Genomic DNA, 18,992 nt, shown 5'->3' on the forward strand with positions numbered 1-18,992 from the left:
GGGTCCCAGGATGAGGAGGGGCCACTGGCCAGGGCTGGGCAGAGGTGACAACCAGTCTGGAGTCTGGTTATGTAGCACCCACCACCTGCAGAACTTGACCCCCTAAAGGGCATGTCCTCGTGTCCTACCCATCACCCCAGGGACACTCCTCAACACATGTCAGCCAGGTATCTGTTGGATAAGCAGCGGGGACACCAGGCCTCCCCCAGTGAGCCTTGCTGTGGCCCAGACCACACCTTGCTGTGGCCACAGTTGGTCCTGCATGAAAGCAAAGCAGGGGACACCTCTGGGAACTGCTCCCTGCCAGGTTCTGAAGGAGGGGGCAGGTGTCCCCAGGCAGCATGAGGTTTGTAGAAATGACACCGCAACCGTGCTGGGTGTGTGCACCCCCCCAAAGAGCTCCTTGTGTCATCGGGAAAGCTGGGTTCACCTCAGCATCTGGCCTCTGCAGAGCTGGTACAGAGCACGTACATAGCAGGTGCACAACAGGCCCTCTACAGGGCCGGGAACACCAAGGGCTCCACCGGAAAATGGGCAACTGGTGAGCTCCCTGTGGGTTTTCACGTGAGAACACTGACGCTTTATACCTGGGCCTTTTCATCTGTCTTTTCTGAAGAATCCTTCTACACTTAAGCAGCCGCAGAGTCCACTAGCACATCTGCAGGGGGCAGAGGTTGGGGGGGGCAAGTGCCCACCCCCTGTGCCTTCCGGGGGTTCCCAGCAGGGTGTTGGGGCCCCACCTGGTGGGGCGCTAAAGGGGAGGGGGCAGAGCCCCTGTGATGGCGGCTGAGCGAGGAACCCGCGGTGGGGCCTTGGGCACACAGCCTCTCGGGGCTGTCATGGTGGGATGGGTGGCCAGCCAGCACGGCCTCTGTGCCTGAGTGGGGCCGTGGCCGAGTCTCTGAGTTTAAAGCCCTATCTTTCTTTACTCCTGGAAGAGGCCACAGGACAGGCCCAGAAGGAAGGCAGAGCTGCCAGGAAGTGGTGCTCCCACAAAAGGTGGGCCAGAGGCAGGGAGCCCTGGCTTGGCCCCAGGCAGCAGGTGTGGCTCAGGGAGGGACCATGACTTGTCCTAAGCCTGGGCACCCCCACCTGTCCCCCCACCCATGACTGGGACAACAGGCACAGCTGCCGCCACCGCCCCACAGGATCGGTCAGGTGACACGTCCCTGAACTGTGCTCTAGCCTCCTGTGCTCTCTGAGGGGACCCCATGCGGGGACAGTAGAGGCCCCACCAGACTCTGGAGCCCCCAGGTGCCTGCCAGGGCTGTGTAGGGGGACGGGGCCCCAGGCAGGCCTGAGGACCCATTCAATCCTTCCAGGATCAGGGCGGGGAATCAGTATGAAGGCTGGGCGTGGTTCCTCGCGTCTGCTCGTTGCCATGGCCCACGGACGCCCCGGAATCTGCCTCCCCCTGCCCAGGTGCTGCCCTGCGCTCGCTGCAGCCCTCCACAGCCCTCCACGCCCAGGAGCCTAGAGATCCTGACGTTACCCTTGGCAACGTGCTGACGCAGATGCCAGCGGGCGGGGGGTGGGGGGGAGGTGGTGGTGGTGGCTGTGGCTTGTTTGCCAGGCATGGGGGCGGGGGGTGCTCAGCCAGTCGTTGTCAGAGAGAAGATGAGGCCTCAAGAGCCGAGCGGGAGAGAAGAGCTCTGAGGAGCCACGTCCAGAGCCCGGCACCGGGCAGGCCCCCAAGCTCCCCTGGCTGCTGCAAAAATCAGCATGGCTGGGTCTTGGCTGCCTCGCCTCTGCTGGGGCCCAGGGACAGTGGAGGGCCCTTGAAAAGAAGGCATGGGGGCAACCCTGTCCTGTCCCCGACGGGTGCGTTCGCCTTGGCCGGGCGGGAGGAGGGCAGGGGCACAGAAGAGCCGGGCCGGCGCGGCGGCGGCGGGAGCAGCCTGCGGGCTCCAGCAGAGGCAGGCTCTGCTCTCCGCCTGGCCCGGCTCTCCCCTGGGCGGCCAGCCCACCGCGGCGGCCAGCCGGCTGGAGGAACCACGGGGACTATTGTCTTTCCTCGGCAGCCTGTTTGTTTTCCAGCCTGAGATATTGCTGGTAGAGCATGAAAGGTCACAACTATTTGGAATCCAGTGAATTTCCAGCCTCGCTTGAGTTTCTCATGAAGAATTTCCTTTTCTGGGGAACAACCACCTCCCCAGGCCTGCTGAGACCAGGGTGGCGGCAGCGGTGGGGTGCAGGCCTGGCTGCTAGCCCCTCCTTTTAGAAAATGCCCTGAGCAGCTCCAGAGCCTGGCTGCCTCCAGGGGGGCAAATACAGGCCTTCCAGAAACCACCCCATTTGATAGCCAAATCCTTCCATGAGACATGGGACCATCTCAGGGCCCAGGGACCCCACCTCCCATGTCCTGCCACACCTGTGGGCACAGGCTTGGCCGGCAGAGCCTGCCAACAGACGGTCTGGGAGCCCAACCCCGGGCTGAAGGAACTTGCCATGCTTACCCTGGAGATGACAGACGAAGCAGCCCTGAGATCTAGGCCCCAGGAAGGCCCCAGAGCCCAGGCTATCACCAGCCTTTGGACAAACAGGCAGAAGCCCAGAGAGCTGAGCATGGGAGCACCGTGTGGCTGGTGGATCTGCTCTGGCACTGTCCTGGGGCCTCAACTGGACACCTGACCCTGGCCTTGCATCATGGCCTGGTCAGCCCCAAGCCCTCTGCTCGGAACAATGCCTCTTCAAGGAGCCTGACCTTGCCCGTCAGCTAGGATGTTCCCTCTGCCCAGAACCACACATGGCACTGAAGTGGGTACAGGCAGAAGAATAAGAGGAGCTAGAACCCCTAGAAACCACACAGTGCTGGGAGCAAGGCAGGCCCTGCCCACCGGGAGCTGCAGGCTTGTCCTGCCCTGTGCATTCAGCATCCTCAGCCCAGGCCCAGCTCTGGAGACACCCCTGGATGCACACAGGGCAGATGAGGGGAGCCCTGCTTCCTGTCTCCATGACCACCTGCAGCTGTTTCTTTCTCCTCCTCCAAGAGGCTGGACTTCCTTGAAAACCTGATGAAAGCCACAGACCCTCTCTCTATCCAGAAAAACGCTCAGGCATCCAGCATGGTCGCCACAGCCTGTAGCCATCCACAGGCTTTCTTGGGGCCGCAGGCTCAATTAAGACTCCCAGCTGAACCCAAAGAATAAAGCCACCACCTGCATTAAAAAAGATTGAGTGAAGGACCAAGCCCCTTCCTTGCCATCGCCCTGGTCCCTTGGACCCTGGAGGCTGACCCCCCCATTTCCCAGCATGGTGGGTCCCCCCCATGGCCATCCCCTGCCAGCCCACTGCCTCCCCAAGCCGCTGACACCCACAGGCCCATACCACTTACAGCTACTTATGGACCCGTTTGCCCCCAAGCCCCCCACCCCTAGGATCAAAGACCTCTTAAGGGCAGATTCCAGGTCTCTGCTCAGTGCTCCTGCCTGGCACAAAACCTCCTCTGCAGGACAGCCCAGGTTGGGCAGCCCGGGCCACCCCCACCCTGTCTGGCTGCTCAGACTCCACCACCACTCCTGGGCACCCAAGGACTCTGCGGTGCCTTGAGCACTGGGCCTTGTGCCTTGGCTGAGCCTGCATCGTGTTGCCCACCCCCTCCTTGCCAGGGGTCTGGCTCCCTTTCCTGCCCAGCAGCTCCTCCTGGAGCCCTCACTGGCTCAGCACCAACCCTGGCTGCCCCTTGGCACCTCCCCACACTGCATCCACTCTCGGGGGCCTCCACCCACCACCTGCCTTTGAGCCCCCTTCTCCACACAGTGGGTTCTTAGCCAAGGCTGAGGGCCTGAAAGAATCCCCACACCCACCCAACCCCTGGGGATTAAACCTCAGAAACAGTTCTTAACCCTGTGGCCGCCAGACTCCCAGGATCCAGATCCCTGGGCTGTGGGGCTGTGGCTGCAGTTCCCAGGACCCAGCACAGTGCCTGGGATTGGTAGAAGTTTTGTGTATTTACTGAATTGCTACATGGACCAACAACTGGTTGCCTGGCCTGGGCCTTGTCCCCACTCTTGTCCTGCAGAGCTGTCAACCTCCCTCCCAGCCTCCAAGGTTACTCCCCAGTGCATGTGACTGCACCCCAACCTCACCTGAAACAAAGCCCCTCACAGGGCCCAGCTTCCCCTTCTTCCTCCTCAGTGAGCCTTCCTTGACACCCAGGTGTCCAAGCCCCTCCCCTGGGCTCCAAGCAACATGCTCTTGGGGCTGAGGAGCAGGCCCCACACAGCAGAGGGATGGCCCTCTGCGCCCTGAGTATTTCAGGCACGGGGCGTGGGCTGCTTGTGGCACTGAGGCGGGGGCCACCTGGGTACCTTGGGGTCTCAGAGCACCTTGTCAGCAGCTGGGTGAGGGCACCCTTACCTGGTGGAGCCCGAGGGTGTGGTGGTTCCTCAGAGGGTATTCAGAGCCCTGAGGGCCTGTCAGGGCACCAAGGTCAGAGTGGGACCTGTCCATGCTAGGGTGGCCACCAAGAGAGCTGACAGCAGGTGCTACCCCAAGGTCCTAGAGTGCCCTTGATACCTAGCACCGTCCGCACTGTGCTCCCAGGACAGCACCCCGCCGGAGCCACCATGGCTCCCCTCCTGACTACAGCCTCTCCTGCCCTGGGCGGCCCATACCCTCAAGCCCACCCACTTCCCAAGGAGCCAGCGGGGGCAGGAACAAGCAGAGGAAAAGCCCGGCACACTTACCGTCTGGTTGTCCTCGTAGAGTTTCAGGTCGTAGCCACTAAGCTCCACACAGAAGATGATGGCTGTGACGCCCTCGAAACAGTGGATCCATTTTTTGCGCTCCGACCTCTGCCCGCCCACATCCACCATCTTGAAGGTGAGCTCCTTGAAGGTGAACTTGTTCTCCACGATGCCCGTGGTCATGTCCCGGGAGCGCAGAATGTCCTCGACGGTGGGGATGTAGTCGGGCGCGGCGATGCGCTCCAGGTCGTTCAGGTAGTAGGCGGCGTTGTCCTCCAGGTGGTACTCACTGGAGCGGCCGAAGCAGGCCTGCGCCCCGGGGTCGGCCCACAGCCGCCGCATGACGCCCAGCAGCTCCGGTGTGATCTCGCCCTTGCTCTCCGCAGGGCCCGTGAGCGCGAAGAGCTGGACGGCGTCGTAGGCACGGTCCGGGTTGTGGAAGTCGATCTTGAGGGCGGCCAGAGCGCGGATGATGCGGGTCAGCGAGTCGATGGCGTTGTAGATGATGAGGGGCTTGTACTCCTTGCAGGCCTCCAGGTTGAAGCCCCCGCTGTGGATGATCTTCATCTGCTTCACGATGGTGCTCTTGCCTGAGTTGCTGGTGCCCAGCAGGAGCAGCTTGATCTCGCGGCGCTGCCGCTGGCTCTCGGAGCGCAGATGGCGGTCAATTCTCCGGGACCGCCGCGCTGCCTCTTTCTCCTCTGAGCTTTGCCGACATCCCATGGTCCGGCAGCGGCGGGCCCAGATGCAGAGCACGGGACGGGGCACCTCCCCCTGTCGCCACCGAGCAGGGGACGCTGAAGACGTGGGCCGGGTGAGCCCGGCAGAAGGAGCCCTGCTGTCCTCGAAGCGCTCAGCGCGGGTGCGGGGGCGAGGCCATGCCACGCTGCAGCCCCTGCCCCAGCACCTCTTCTCCAGCTGGCATGGCGATCGCCTGTTGCGAGGAGGTGGCCGGGCCCTCCCTCTAGTGACACTCCACCTGCGCAGGCCACCGTGGGGCCCGGTATGCCGCAGTCATCCCCTGTCCTCCCGACGGTGGGCAGCTGCACTCTAGCGTCTGCCTAGGCCGCTGCCGTCTGGCTGCCGGTTGCCGGGGCGGTGCTGCTAAGTGTGGCTGGAAGGCCAGCCCCTGGGGCCGCGGGCGCTCCCTGCGGCCCCCCTGCCTTGGGCATCCGCCCTTCACCTGCCAACACAGAGAAGAGGGTGAGCCTCCTCCCACCGCAGGCCGGGTGGGAAAGGGAGACCTCGGACCTCGTCGGGAAGCAGCCTGGGGAACAGGGAATCAAACCCCCTCCCTTCCTTGGAACCCTGCAGAATTGTGCCCAAATCCACGGCAGAACGAACGGGGCTGGGAGCCACGCCCCACACCCCTCCTCCGAGCCAGTGTGCCTGAAGCCTGGTGCTTGAGGAAAGGGTGCCCAGAACCACACTAGGACTTCAGAGCAAGGGAGTGAGCCCGGGGCCCTGCCGCCCCTCCCTGCCCACCGGACCCGGCCAACCTCACCCTCCCAGACCCTCCGTCTCTGGGTCTGGTGGTCATTAGGATTCAATACGACGATCCTGCTGTGATGTCCTCCCCCCACCTCCATCACTCTCTCTTGTAGCTGCCACAGCATCAATGGGGGCTTGGCTCCTCCTTGGTTTACGGTGGGGTCCCATGCCAGGGTAACTGGGTGATCCCCCCTCACCACCTCTCATGGGCTCTCGGTCACTTCTGCTCTCTCTCAGGGCAGGACATTCACTAGGAGGAGGCTGGCCAGGCCTGGCAATAAGCAGGGAGCAGAGCGAGGCAGAGGCCCCAGGCTGGAGCACCACAGGGTGGACAGCTACCTGGCTCCTGGTGGAGGAGGTGGCGGGGGGCGGGGGGGGCCTCGGGTGGGGCGGCTGAGTTGGGGGAGCAGGGGCTGGGGGGTGCAGGCCAGCAGCCAGGTGTGGGAGGCAAGCCAGGCCAGAGTATATCTGAGGGCACTGGGAGTCGCTGAGTCCAAGGCAAGGCAAGGGGGCAGTCCACAGGCTCCGGGGTCCCAGGCCATGTCTTTCATGCCCCTGCTCCCACCTTGATGGTCAGTAAGGAACAGCTGTGCTCACACCCTGGGCAGGGCATCAGCACCTCAGCGCCCAGCTCTCAGCCAGCCACCTGCTGACCCAGGATGCCTGCAAGCTCTTCTCAGGCCTCCCCCAATGACCTATGAGCAGCTGAGCCAGGGCCCTCCCTACGAGGGCAGACCCAGAGCTCAGGCTCTGCCCCCACCTGGCAGCCTGCCCCACACAACTCTTGCCCTCCTTCCTCCAACCTCTGTCCTGGCCGTCCCCGGCAGCCTCCTCATTCTGCTACGGCCAGCGTTCACCCCTCTAATGCCCCCATTCCCCTCATGGCAGGCCCTGGATGGGAAGGACCCAAGGCCAACAGACCCCGGGAGCCAGGGGCCTCATCTCGTCTCCCCACCCGGCCATGCTCCCACCTGGCCTCTGTGCCTGCGAGGCCCAGCAGTTCTGCTCTGGAGCAGGCCCTGAGGCCTGTTCTCTCCCTGCACCCACCTGCCTCCGCAGCCAGGGGCCCTGCAAGCTCCTCTCCTGCCACCTCTCCCCCTTGGTTGAACCTCCATGTGCCCCCAGTGCTTCCAGGATGATGAGTCCCATCCCAGCTGTGTGGCCTGGGCACTTGACTCCACACCACAGAGCCTGTCCCTCACCGGTCGCAAGCATCTGTTAGAGGTAGGGCGTTCGGTGCAGGGCCTGGAAGCCCACCAGGGGCAGCCAGTACCCCAGTGTCCTTGTCACCTGTGAGTGTCCCTTAGAACCAAGCACGTCCTGTGTGCTAAGCCCCGGTCCCTCGGGGCCTGGGAGCCGCACTGTACCCTGCACACCACGGGCACTCAGTGAGCGCTGGTGGGAGAGAGGAAGGGAAAGACTCGGGCGTGAAGAGGCTGAGGAACTTTGCCATTTCCCCACAGTCCCATTGGACCACGGGTCGGGGACACACAGGCCGTGTACCCACTGTGCAAGCAGAGGTCAGGGAAGGAATTCAAGCAGCAGTGAGTTCTAGGTTGTGGGATTAATAAGGTTTTGTTTTTTTTTTCTTCTTCGCATTTTACCATATTTCCTGTACCTTCTTGAATGAACTTTTGTTTTAAGAGAGGTTTGTAAACAAGTGTCAGGGCATTAACAAGGCCCTGTCTCTCGTGCCACCCAGGCTTGCCTCTCCCCACCCTGGACTGTGAGCGTGTGGCTACTCCCTGGGCCCTGCTGATGACCTGGCGGACCCTCAGGTGTAGAAAGGAGTCCAAGGTCCCCAGCAGCCGCCCAGGGCACCTGGGGCCCTCCCTGCCAGTGCCCTCCCTCCTAAAGCCAAGGCCAGCCATGGCAGCGGAGCCCCATGTTGTCATTATTGTTTTCCTTAACTTGTGTTTGAAAATCTGAGGTACACACAGGCCCCAAATGACCAGTTCTCCCTTGGCTGGTCAGTGATAGGGACAAAGATCACCCGAATGGCAGGTTCCCACCACCGTTCACTGCCACCTAGACAGGCAGCAACCAAGCACCAAGTCTCCATGCCTCGAGCACCCTGCAGTGACCCCACTCTTGGGACATGGTCTAGCCCAGAGAGGTAACACGGCCTGGGGTCGTGCAGGCCAGTCCCCTGCCTCCGTGCAGAGCTGTACCCAAACGGACCAAGGCATCGGCCATGTCCTCTCAGTGCCACGTGTGATGGCCCTGCGGCCAGGTCCTTCTCAAACCCAAATCCCTCCCCTTGCAGCTTGGGCCTGGGGAGTCTGCCAAGCTGAGCACAGGGCTGTCCTCAGAAGGGCTGGCTCGGTCACCCAGGGCTGCTGCCCATCGGTGGCCCCTCGCCTCACTCCTGTACCGGAACTCTGCCTGACCTTCACGGGCCAGCTCATGCGTGGCTGCCTCCCTGCCAGTGGGGCGCCCTGTCCCCACCTGTGGCCTGCGCCTCTCTCCACTGCGTCCTTCCTTTCTCTAGTCTCTCCTGCCAGGCTGGGCTTCTCTTAAAAAAACGGCAATGCCCTTACCAAACACCAAACGCAAAAACTAACTTAAAATGGATCAAAGCCTTAAATGTAAGACCTAAAACTATAGTACTCTTAGGAGAAAGCATAGGTCAAGAGCTGAGTGACACTGGATTCGATGACGATCTCTTGGATGTGACACCCAAGGCTACAGGCAACCAAAGAAAAAGAGAGGCAAACTGGATTGCATAAAAACTGCACAATCTTGTGCATAAAAAGGCACTATCAACAGGTAAAAAGGCAACCTACAGGTGGGAAACAAATACTTGCAAACCACATATTGGATAAGGGATTAATATCTGAATACACAGAGAAGTAAACCTCAGCAGCAAAACAAACAACCTGACTGGAAATTGGGTGAAGGACTTGAACGCACATTTCTCCGAAGGTAAACACATGGCCAATAAGCACATGAAAATATGCTCGACGTCACTGACGTCACTGACCATGAGGGCAATGCAGATCAAAACCCTAGTAGGACACCACCTCACACCGAGAAGGATGAGTACTATAGTTTTAAAAAAACAACAAGAAAAGAATGAGCAGAAATTGGCTCCCTTGTGCACTGTTGGTAGAAATATAAAGTGGTACAGCTGCTATGGAAAACAGTAGGGTGGTTCTTCCTCAAAAAATTAAAAATAGAATTACCAGCAATTCCACTTCGGGTAGACACCCAAAAGAACGGAAATCAGGGTCTTGGAGAGATTTTTGTACACCCGTGTTCAGAACAGCACTTATATCCACAATAGCAAAGAGGTGAGCAACCCCAGCATCCGCTGGCAGATGAATGGATAAGTCAAATACACACACACAGGAATATTATTCAGCCTTAAACAGGAAGGATACCTGCTACAACAGGGATGAACCTTGAGGACTTTACACTCAGTGAAAGAAGCCAGTCACAAAAGGACAAATACTATGTGATTCCACGTAAATGAGGTCCTTAGAGTCGTCAAATTCATAGAGACAGATGGCTGCACAGCATTATTAATGTATTTAAAACCACTGAACTGTAAACTTAAAAATGGTTAAAACAGTAAGTTTTATGTCATGTCTATTTTAACACCAAAAAAAAAAAATGTCTTGTGGGTGAGCTACCCCCAAAATAAAAATAGCAAGGAGGCCACGTGGTACAAGAGAAAGAGGCAGGCCCCCTGCCCGGTCCTGGCTTCCCCCACCAGTAGAGGGCCACTTGGGGCCCCCATCATCCCATTCTGTGGATTGGAACGCCTGACTAACGGCCCCCAGCTGGTACCAAGATTCGCCCACCCAGCCTTCAGCCCAAAGCCGCCCTGTCCAAGGAGGTGTGACTTGTGTTTTGGGAAGTACGTGCACCACAACCCCAAGGCTGAGGGCTGGGCTTCTGAGAATCAGGAGAGCAGTTTGGGGGCAGTGGGCCGGCAGCCTGGGGCTGGCCATGTGGTCCTTGACCAGTGCAGCCACAAGGCAATGTGGGAGTAAAGGGGAAGGAAACACAGCCAGGAGGCGATGGTGTGCATCGGGCCAAGTCTGGAGGCTTCTGCCATCTGCATGGGGCCGCCACAAACAGTCACATCCGAGGTGGGTCCCTCCCTTAGAGGCACCCTCTTCTTTCCGGTCACCAGAACCAAACAAGCAGAAGGCCCACTCAGAATTCTCCCTGCAGCTCTGCAGGGCTCAGCCATGGCCCAGGGCATATCAGTGTTTAGTGCCTTGGAACTAGTGGTGGAGACTGGGCTGTGCATGGATACAGTGAGGGGAGTCCTGTGAACAAGAGTATTTGCCAAGGTCTAAATGGGACCTCAGCACAGTCCCATTCTGAGGCTCGGCTTCTTTGCCTTTATGTGAGGTTCCTACCAGTCCTACCTCTCTCTTAGTCTAATCTGGGCTTTACTGGGCCTCCTGCGACTCCCCAGTCGGCCCAGAGACAAAGGACTAAGGGTTGGATGACTACATTGTTCCCTGGTTCAGTAACTGCTCACGGGTCCCCAGGCCCTGATACCCACAATCCCCCCCACCACAGCGCTGCTGGGTCTGGCTGGAAATTACTGAGGAATGGGTGAGGGAAAGACTGTACCAGGCAGAGGAAGGGCATGTGCAAAGGCCCTGTGGGCGAGGGGAGAGACGAACCATGGTGCGAATGGGGAGCTGAAGGAGGGTCAGAGGGGCTGGACAGAAAGACAGGAGAGAGTCACAGGTGAGAAGAGGAGGCAGGGTCGATCAGGGGCGCCCCACTGTGTGGGTGCCTAGTTGTGACCATGTGGTTGAGTGTGTGTGTGTGTGTCTGGGGTTGCACACACGCAGATGTGTATGTGTCTGTGTGCAGGACTGTGTATGTGTGCATGCACTGGCCTAGGTGTGCGCCTGTGTGCAGGTCCGGGAACGTGTGTGGGAATGTGCAAGTGCGTGCACACGCCTGCGTGTGGCTACCTGTGGTGTGCCGGGAGCACAGGAGGTATGGGCACTGTGTGGAGCCGGGCTGAGGTGCGTGAGAGGGCCAAGGGCAGGAGTCAGGGGTTCCCAACCACACAGTGGAGCTGGGGCTTTGAGCCTGGCACCTGGGTGGGGGGCGGGCACTGCTGAATGAAGCAAAGACCCACGCCTGAGTTCACACAGGTGGAGGGAGGTGAGCATCAGATCAAAGGCAGCAAATGCTCTGTGATGGAGAAGGGTGCCAAGCTGCACATGAGTAGGGTCGGAGGTGCCGCAGTAAAGGCTGCGGGTCCATGAAGTGGGCAGGGCCTGCTTCCTGACAGGTGACAGAGCAGGTGGTGAGGGGACTGGAACTGCCAGTGTGCTTGGCCAGTCTGAGGGACAGGCAGGAAGGTGGGTAGATGGCGTTGAACGTGAGGGGCCGGCAGTAGGGGTCACCGTAAGAGCTCCAGCTTTTTCTCTGAGAGAGCTGGATGCCAGCCAGGGTTGGAGCGAGGGGTGCCCTATGTGTGAACAGAGCGGGATGGGCTCCTGTGCGCGGCCATGCAGGTGACAGGGCAGCAGTGTGGGCGAGGGCTAGGGGTGGGGGACACATGGGCTGTGCGATGGACAGTGCCTGGTGACAGCGCGGCGGTAGGGGTCAGGGCACCCCAGGGTCGGCCAGCAGGCTGGGAGAGGGGACGCTGGGAGGAAGTGGCAGGTGTGCCGTGGTGGGCTCTGCTCCATCACGGCCCCTCATGGGTCTCCCTGACTCACCTACCCACTTGCCTGGGTACCTAAAGGCTGGCAGGATGCGATCCCCAAATGCAGAGCCTATTCAGGGACCCCTTGACTTAAAGCTGCTCCACCGCCCGCAGCCTCAAGCCAGATACTTGAGCACACACACCACGCATTCCCTTGAAGCCCTTGCCTGCCCTGCCCCCAGCCCCCCGACCCTGGTCCCTGCTCACCGTCTGACAAGCCCAGCCCGTCCTCACGTCTAGCTGCCCCCTTCCCCCAGACATGACCCTCTCAAGTCTCCATTCATGTCACAGATGCCGGGTGACAGCCCTGCGCCAGGGGGTGGGGAGTGCAGTGCTGCCACCTCTCTGCGGCCTTTCCACACTCTGGCGCTCTGGACCCTGGATGCCCACCTCGCCAGGCCACGGCTCTCCCCAGGCACACCCCACATGGCCTGGCACGGAGCTCCAGCGATGTAACACTCACGTCCACTCCTGTCCTCGCTCATGGCGGAGCTAAGGGCCAGGGCAGAGCAGGGCAGAGCCAGGCTGTGCGACACCAGCCCCTTCTGGGCCCCTCCTCCAGAGGACGAGAGCCCGGAGCCAAGGTCACCAAGGTGTTGCTGCCCAAGCCGGGCTAAGCCAGAGGGTCTCCAGGGAGAGCAGACGGCTTATCAGCTTACAGGGCTGGAGAAGGCCTGGCCTCGGCGGGCGGGGCTTGCTCATCACCAGGCACCCACTTCCCTGGACGAAGGTGGAAAGGAGAAGCCAAGCCCCTCACTCTGTGGACTCCTCCCTCCCCAAGGAAAGCCCACTCCATGCTGAGTCCCGGACCATCAGAAAGGGGTGAGCCAGGGAGGAGAATGTGGCCCCACTGAGGAGGCAGGCCCACACCTAGACTGAACTGATAGAGGGGCATGGGCGTGTTCGGCCAGCTGTGGGGCGGGGGGAAGGGAGCACGGGGAGAATCCCAGAGGCAGAGGGCAGCCCAGGTTTCAGGGCCAGCAGGCAGGGTGAGACCACATACCCAGGGCACCAGCGGGTCCCAAGTCTTCCCGCACACATGCCCCCAGCCTGATGCTCCCTAGAGAGTGCTCAGCCCCCCTCAGTGTGAGGATCATCAGTCTGCGGTCCTGGCCTTTCCACACCCCCAGAGCTGCCTGCCCGTCGCCCCCCATGGAGACCAAGCGTCAGCCTGCCTGGGCAGGGCTATGACTCAGCACTACTGTCCCCTGGCCCCACACCCTGCCCCAGCTTGCGCAGACACCTTCCGCTCTGGCAGCAGCGGCTCTCCCACCTGCCAACCGTACCTTGGCACCCAGCAGCTGCTCTGTGTGACCCAGCGCGGGAGGGGGCTGGAGGCCCAGCCCTGGTGTCTGTGACCTTAGGCCCTGCCTCACGTAGGGGCCTCTGGGCAGAGCAGGGAAGGCCCTGCTCCCAAGTTCCAGTAGGTCCATGTCTCGGGGTCTGCAGGCACGGGCAGGAGAGGCATGTTGGGGTCCACACTCCTCTGCTGCTGGCCTTGGGCTGGCCTCGGCTGGCAGGTCAGAAGGGGTCCCATGGTTTCCTGGGGCCAAACCCACCCATGTCATTTCCATCTTCTTCTTCTAGAGAATGGACCCCCCTCCTTGCCCTCCGGAACCGCCGTCCCTGCGTCAGCTCCTACCATGGCTCTATTTTAGAAACATGAGGTCCGGAAAAGCCTCTGCCTGCACGGTCACTGATTATCGGTTTCCCTCCCCTCTTAGTAAGGAAGCGTTTCCCACTGCCCTTTCATGCATGGAGTCCTGGAATCTGGTGTTCTACTTGTCAGTTGACATTTGTGCTCCCTCTTCCCTGCCTGAATGTCGTGCACCGGGTTCCTTGTCGGCACCCCTCTTTAGGTCTTCTCAGAGCCCAACCTGGACCTGCAGGGGTCTTCCTAGTGGCTCCTCTGTGGTCTCGGATAAGCCAGTGTCCTTCCCTGCCCGGTTCTTCTGCTGCTTCGGACTTCCCTTCCCTTCCAACTCCTTGCCTCTTCCCAGTCTGAACTTGGCGAGGCCCGAGCTGGTGCATCTGCCTTTCCAGCACCGCGGTACCCACCCGCCAGCAGCCTACGGTGTCACTGGCCCCATCCGTACGCGTCACCCTAATGCTCTGGTCGCCAGCGCCCCACAGAATCTTCATGGTGCCGTTTCCTTGTGTCCTTGGACCACCAGGGACAGCTGTGGGCCGGGGAAGGTCTGTCCCAGGGAAGCTGGGTGTAATGGGGTCAGGGCCAGGGCTTGGCTTCACTTTCCAAGTCCACACTGTGCTTCCTCGGGCTGCTGGGGCCACCAGGAGAAGGTGCCGCCACAGCCACGGTGGGGGACGCAGCTGGCACCTCTGTCACGCATGGGTCGGCCCCGCCTGGATGCCTACCTGTCCTCACACACACGGGTCCTGTTGAGTCGGCCTCATAGCGTACCTGGGAGATGGGCGTGACCATGCAGAGGGAGGAATGAGGGTGTGAGGAGAGGGGGAACTGAGCCTGCGGGGCTCAGCTTCCACGGGGCCCTCCGACCCCTGTCCCCACAGCACAGCCTGCTCACCTGCCGCGACTTACTCAACATTTCTCTTTAAATTAACTTGCACTATTTACTTAAACGGATGTACTTTAGAAAGGACTTCATGTTCCTACTTAAACGGAAAGCTGAAGTCACCACAGGCAGAAGTAACCTAAACTATGAGCTGGTGTCGCTGCTGCTTGGGGTCCGGGACGCTGCCTGCGGAAGGGCCAGCGGAGGGCTCGCTGTTTGTTAAACAACCGGGATTAGCGCACCGGAGGGTGTTACAGTCATGCTGGCACCAAACGGAGATCTTCTCCTTGAAGCAAAGGGATTGAGAGAGAAATGAAAAAGGATTACCCTCCTCCCGGGGAGGCTGGGTGCCGCTCACAGCTGTGGCCTCAGGCCACCTTGTACGACCTAAGGATGAGGGAACCTGAGCCCAGAAATCCTCTAGCTGGGACCTGTGGGGCGGGGGTGGTGGGCCTGGCGTGTCAGCCCTGCACCCTCTGTCCCAGCTCAGAGGCTGTCTCTCGTCTCAGAAAGGGGCACCATCCTGACCTGCCGCCCCCCCATCTGCTCGGTTCCATTTGCCCGTTCATCAGGGCACCCTCTGCTGTTCCTCCTGTCGCTAAATGACCCAGCACGAGGCGCAGTGGGCATCTGCACCCAGGCCCAAGGCCCTCTACGCTCAGATCCGAACGGGCAGTCAATCAATTAACCACTGGGCCCCAAATGAGCATCGCGGTGCCCTCTGGCAATCAAGCCTGGTTGTGTGGAGGCTCTGCTCTGGACTTGGGGACATGGGTGGGGGAGGGGTGGACGACGCTGAGTCTGCATGGAGGAGCCCGTGTTCTGGCCGGGGAGACTGTGAGCACATTAAGTCTGAGAGGCCATTTCTGATAAAAGGACAGCACTGTGGAGGAGAGGGTGCGGAGGCATGTGGCAGAAGGTCCAGGGACGTGACATTGGAAAAGACACAATTATAAGCTGCCGCCGTCATGCGAGGGAGGGGGGCCAGAGCAGGAGGCAGGCAGGATGGGGACACCTGAGGGGACACGGCCCCAAGTGCTGGGTTGGGCAGCAGAAGACCCTGCCCGGCCTAGGCCCAGCTCAGAGCTGGCCCACCCAAGCAATGTCCTTCCCACGGTTCCCTGGGGAGTGGCTCAGTGACGGCTGCCCATGGCAGGGACCAACCCCCCAGGGGCCAGAAGGCAGAAACTGTCCCAGTTGAGACCCTATTTCTCCCATGGAAGTGCCTTTGGTGGGGCATGGAGGGTGCATCAACCCACACCCAGGACCTGTGGGCAGTCTGCTGCCACCCCCTATGTGGGATGCTGGACGTGTGGGTTCCCCCGAAAGGCTGGCAAAGCAGGGCCAGAGAATGCACCATGTCTCCCTCACACATCAGAGCTCATGGGCCTGACCGACATCACATACGGCAGAATCTGGGTCGGCCCATTCCAAATGCTTCGATGGTTTTTGACAGAACAGCACATACTTGTGGGACTAAAAAGCCGTATCTTCCCGAGGAGATAAAAGCCCCTGTTTGCCTTGATGCCAGCAACACTGGATGCTGGCAGGGATAAGCCACCCTCCTAGGAGCTGCCCCCTGGGGAAAGCCGGCCTCCCCACCCCACCTCTTTCTTCCTGTGACTCTGCCAGAAGCCCGGTTCCCGCCTCCCTGGCTGGGTCGCCCACTCCCCACACCACAGTGCGCTGCCCCAGCCCATCCCACTGCAAACGTCCCCCTCTGAGGCCAAGCAAGAGCCTCCCTCCCTGTGAGGGGTCCCTGGGCTGCAGCACCGGGCAGCCCCTTTAGGGCCTGAAGGGCTCGGGGGTGACTTGCTGCCTGGCCCTGTGAGATCTTGAGCTAAGTGTCGTGTGCCACTGGCTCAGCACTGGACTGGACTTCACCCAGGGAGAGTCCAGCAGGGACGCCCACGACTGGCCCTTCCTTGGCCTCTGGGCCGCTGGCTGCCCTGCAGGCACCTGCCCTGAGCACACCCACCACGCCCTCGGGTTGGTCTGGCCTCCTGCTTGAGGCCCACCTTACCCTCCCTCTCCCTCTCCGTCGCCAGCTCTGTAAAGATGTATAGAACAGATGGATGGGTAGATGGACGAACACCAAAAATTACTGGTTCACAGCTCCAAAGCTTCCCAGAACTCCCTTCTGAGTGCGTTACCTCACATGACCTTGCCTGGGGGCCTGCATGGAGGGTCTACTGCTGTCCACACTGGGCCTCTAGGACCCCAGCAGGGGACTTCTTGGGCCCCCCTTCCTGTGCCCACCCTCCCCCAAATGCCCTAGGGCATCTTACCCACCCCTCCCCAAGCTGTGGGCAAGATCCTCCTGAGCCCTCCTGCCTCTCCGTCCTACCACCCTTGGCAATTCACCCTGCCCCTTCCTGCCCCAGCCAGCTTGGGCCCCACCCAAAACCCTATCCTGGTCATTTCTCATCCTGCTGAAAATAAGACAGGAGCCGGGGACGGGAGTGGGGGGAGACAGTGCATCTCTGCACCCTGACCCTCCTGCCCTGTGTCCTGCCATCTCCTGGTCCCCCTCAGGCTCAGAAACCCCACGCTTCCCTGCAAGTTGCTGCTGGCCTCTCCCCTGGGGTGGTCCTGAGGAAGGAGCTTCCACGCTGGCCTGTCCAGGAGGGAGCTCTCCTGTGTGGTCAAGCAACCCCTTCCCCACCCCTTGTCTGTCACAGACCCACGCTTTACAACCTTTCCAAGTAGAGGAACTATCCCTTCCTGCTCTGTTAAAACAACAACAGCAACAACAACAAAACCCACCCTATAGATTCTACCATTATTACAGGTACATTTAAGATCTGTTAACGACCAGAGGTTGCCACCAAAGGTGGGACTGCTGGCTGGCTGGCATATTGAAACATGACGTAAAGCAGGAAGTCATGAGTAATGATAATATGAACTTTAAACATTTTAACTTAAAACAGATAACCATACACTCCTTCACCAGTTTTGGGGGCGGGCCATCTTCTCTCAGAGGACAGGCTCACTTACTGGAGTTGCTGTCACTGTTCCTTCTCAAACCACAGCATACCACGTGTGACATCCGGTTGACTTTCTCCATGCGGTGTGTGATGGCAAAGTCACCGGGACCCGAATCCTAGGTTGTCATGGCTCTCTGTCCCCAGTCTTACCATTGTCTTGCCCACACCGAACCCAACCACAGGTTTTACTGAGGCTTTCCAAAGCATCCACTGAGTTTCCACAGCAGTCCTCCTTATAGTCGCATTTCATCAGCTTATGCGGCACTCAAGGACACAGTCACCATGACAAGTACGGCTGGCACACACAGGTTTGGGTCAGACACCACTGACTCCAAGGGGTGGGCGCCGAAGTGCAGGGCACGCTCTCCTGTGAGAACAGAGCACGCCCATTCATCCAGTGAGTGTTGGTGACAGGGGTAAGAGGGTTTCTGAGCACCAAGCTTTCTATAAGGTTTGTAAACGACACTGCATTTCATCTATCACAACAGTTTCTTTGAAAAAACGGGAGCACATGCACACGCGAGATGCTTCGGAGCTGGGGAAACACGGCTCTGTGCGGACGGGCTCTCTGCCACCACCCCACAGCCACCAGGGCCCTGGCCACTGGGGTAGCTTATCCATGTCCCCCCCAGCCAGCCCGACTGGCCTGGCACCAGCAGACCCACAGCAGGGCTCCCCTTAAAAGCAGCCCCCCTTTCTTGGCCCCCTCCTAGCTCCCTGCTTATTTCAGAGCCAGAGTCCGGGTGGATGGGAGAAGGACCAAGGTTGGGTGCGCAGTGTCCCCAGCTGCAGAGAGGCACTGACAAATGGCTCTATCCCCGCTGGGCAGCCTCTCGGCTTCAGGGTGCTGCCGAAGATGAGCAGCGAGGCCCTCCCCTGCTGCCCTGGACGGTCCCGTGGCTCGGGGGACCTGCAGCGCGGAGGCTGACCAGACGAGATGTGACAGCATGGCCTGAGGAACACTGACTCAGGAGGAAATCAGGCCAGAGATTTCTCTGAGCCAGGAGTAAATACATAAAAAAAAAAACCACCAGAAAGGTTCCACATACAAGGGGGAAGAAGACCCAGATGTGCAGGGAAGACACGTGGCCTTTACTAAAAGCCGAGTGGAAGGGGTTGCTGCCTGGGGTGGGGCCTGGCTCCCTGTTTCCGTAGCGAAGGTAACTGCTGACTTTTAGTCAGGCCCCGAAGGACCTGGCTGGAGACTCTGATTTAACCTCACTGGGTCTCTTGCCCTGCATTTTTTGGCCTCTGAGTGTGGTGGCCCAAGATCCCATCCCCCACCTTGGCTACCCCCAGTCCAGACCAGTCCTCTGAGGACGCTACGGGCCAGGCAAGTGCAAGACTCCTTCCCTGAGCCCCTCCTGCCTCCCTGCAGCTCCCTTCTTGTCTTTCCCACCGGGAAGGTGAGCACCACCTCCCATCTATTCCCTTTTTCACCTGGCCCTGCCCCATTGCCTGCTTCCCCAGCCTCCTGAAGTCACGCGGGCCTGCAGGCTGCGAATCTGGGGCCCCTGCCCTCCTGTCTATGCCGGGCCACCCCTAGGAGTCTCCAAGCCAGCAGCAGCCTCTGACCTGTTGATGGTGTTCTCGAGAAGCA

The 18,992-nt window shown here is 60.1% G+C and overlaps 2 protein-coding genes across 2 annotated transcripts in view; one reads left to right on the forward strand and one right to left on the reverse strand.

Annotated features, from left to right (window-relative positions):
• Positions 1–18,992, forward strand: part of RSPH14 (radial spoke head 14 homolog) — a 74,101-nt gene that overhangs the window by 35,899 nt on the left and 19,210 nt on the right. The window lies entirely within an intron of this gene.
• GNAZ (G protein subunit alpha z) overlaps positions 1–18,992 on the reverse strand; it is a 51,910-nt gene that overhangs the window by 23,692 nt on the left and 9,226 nt on the right. Inside the window, exon 2 of the mRNA XM_045887237.2 lies at positions 4,689–5,871. Coding sequence (XP_045743193.1) covers positions 4,689–5,411 — 723 coding nt within the window. The 5' untranslated portion in view covers positions 5,412–5,871. The remainder of the gene's footprint in view (positions 1–4,688; positions 5,872–18,992) is intronic.

Source organism: Mirounga angustirostris, unplaced genomic scaffold, assembly GCF_029215605.1.
Source record: "Mirounga angustirostris isolate CCGP_5_RB_7025 unplaced genomic scaffold, mMirAng1.0.hap1 SCAF_14, whole genome shotgun sequence".
In the NCBI taxonomy this organism is placed as follows: domain Eukaryota; kingdom Metazoa; phylum Chordata; class Mammalia; order Carnivora; family Phocidae; genus Mirounga; species Mirounga angustirostris.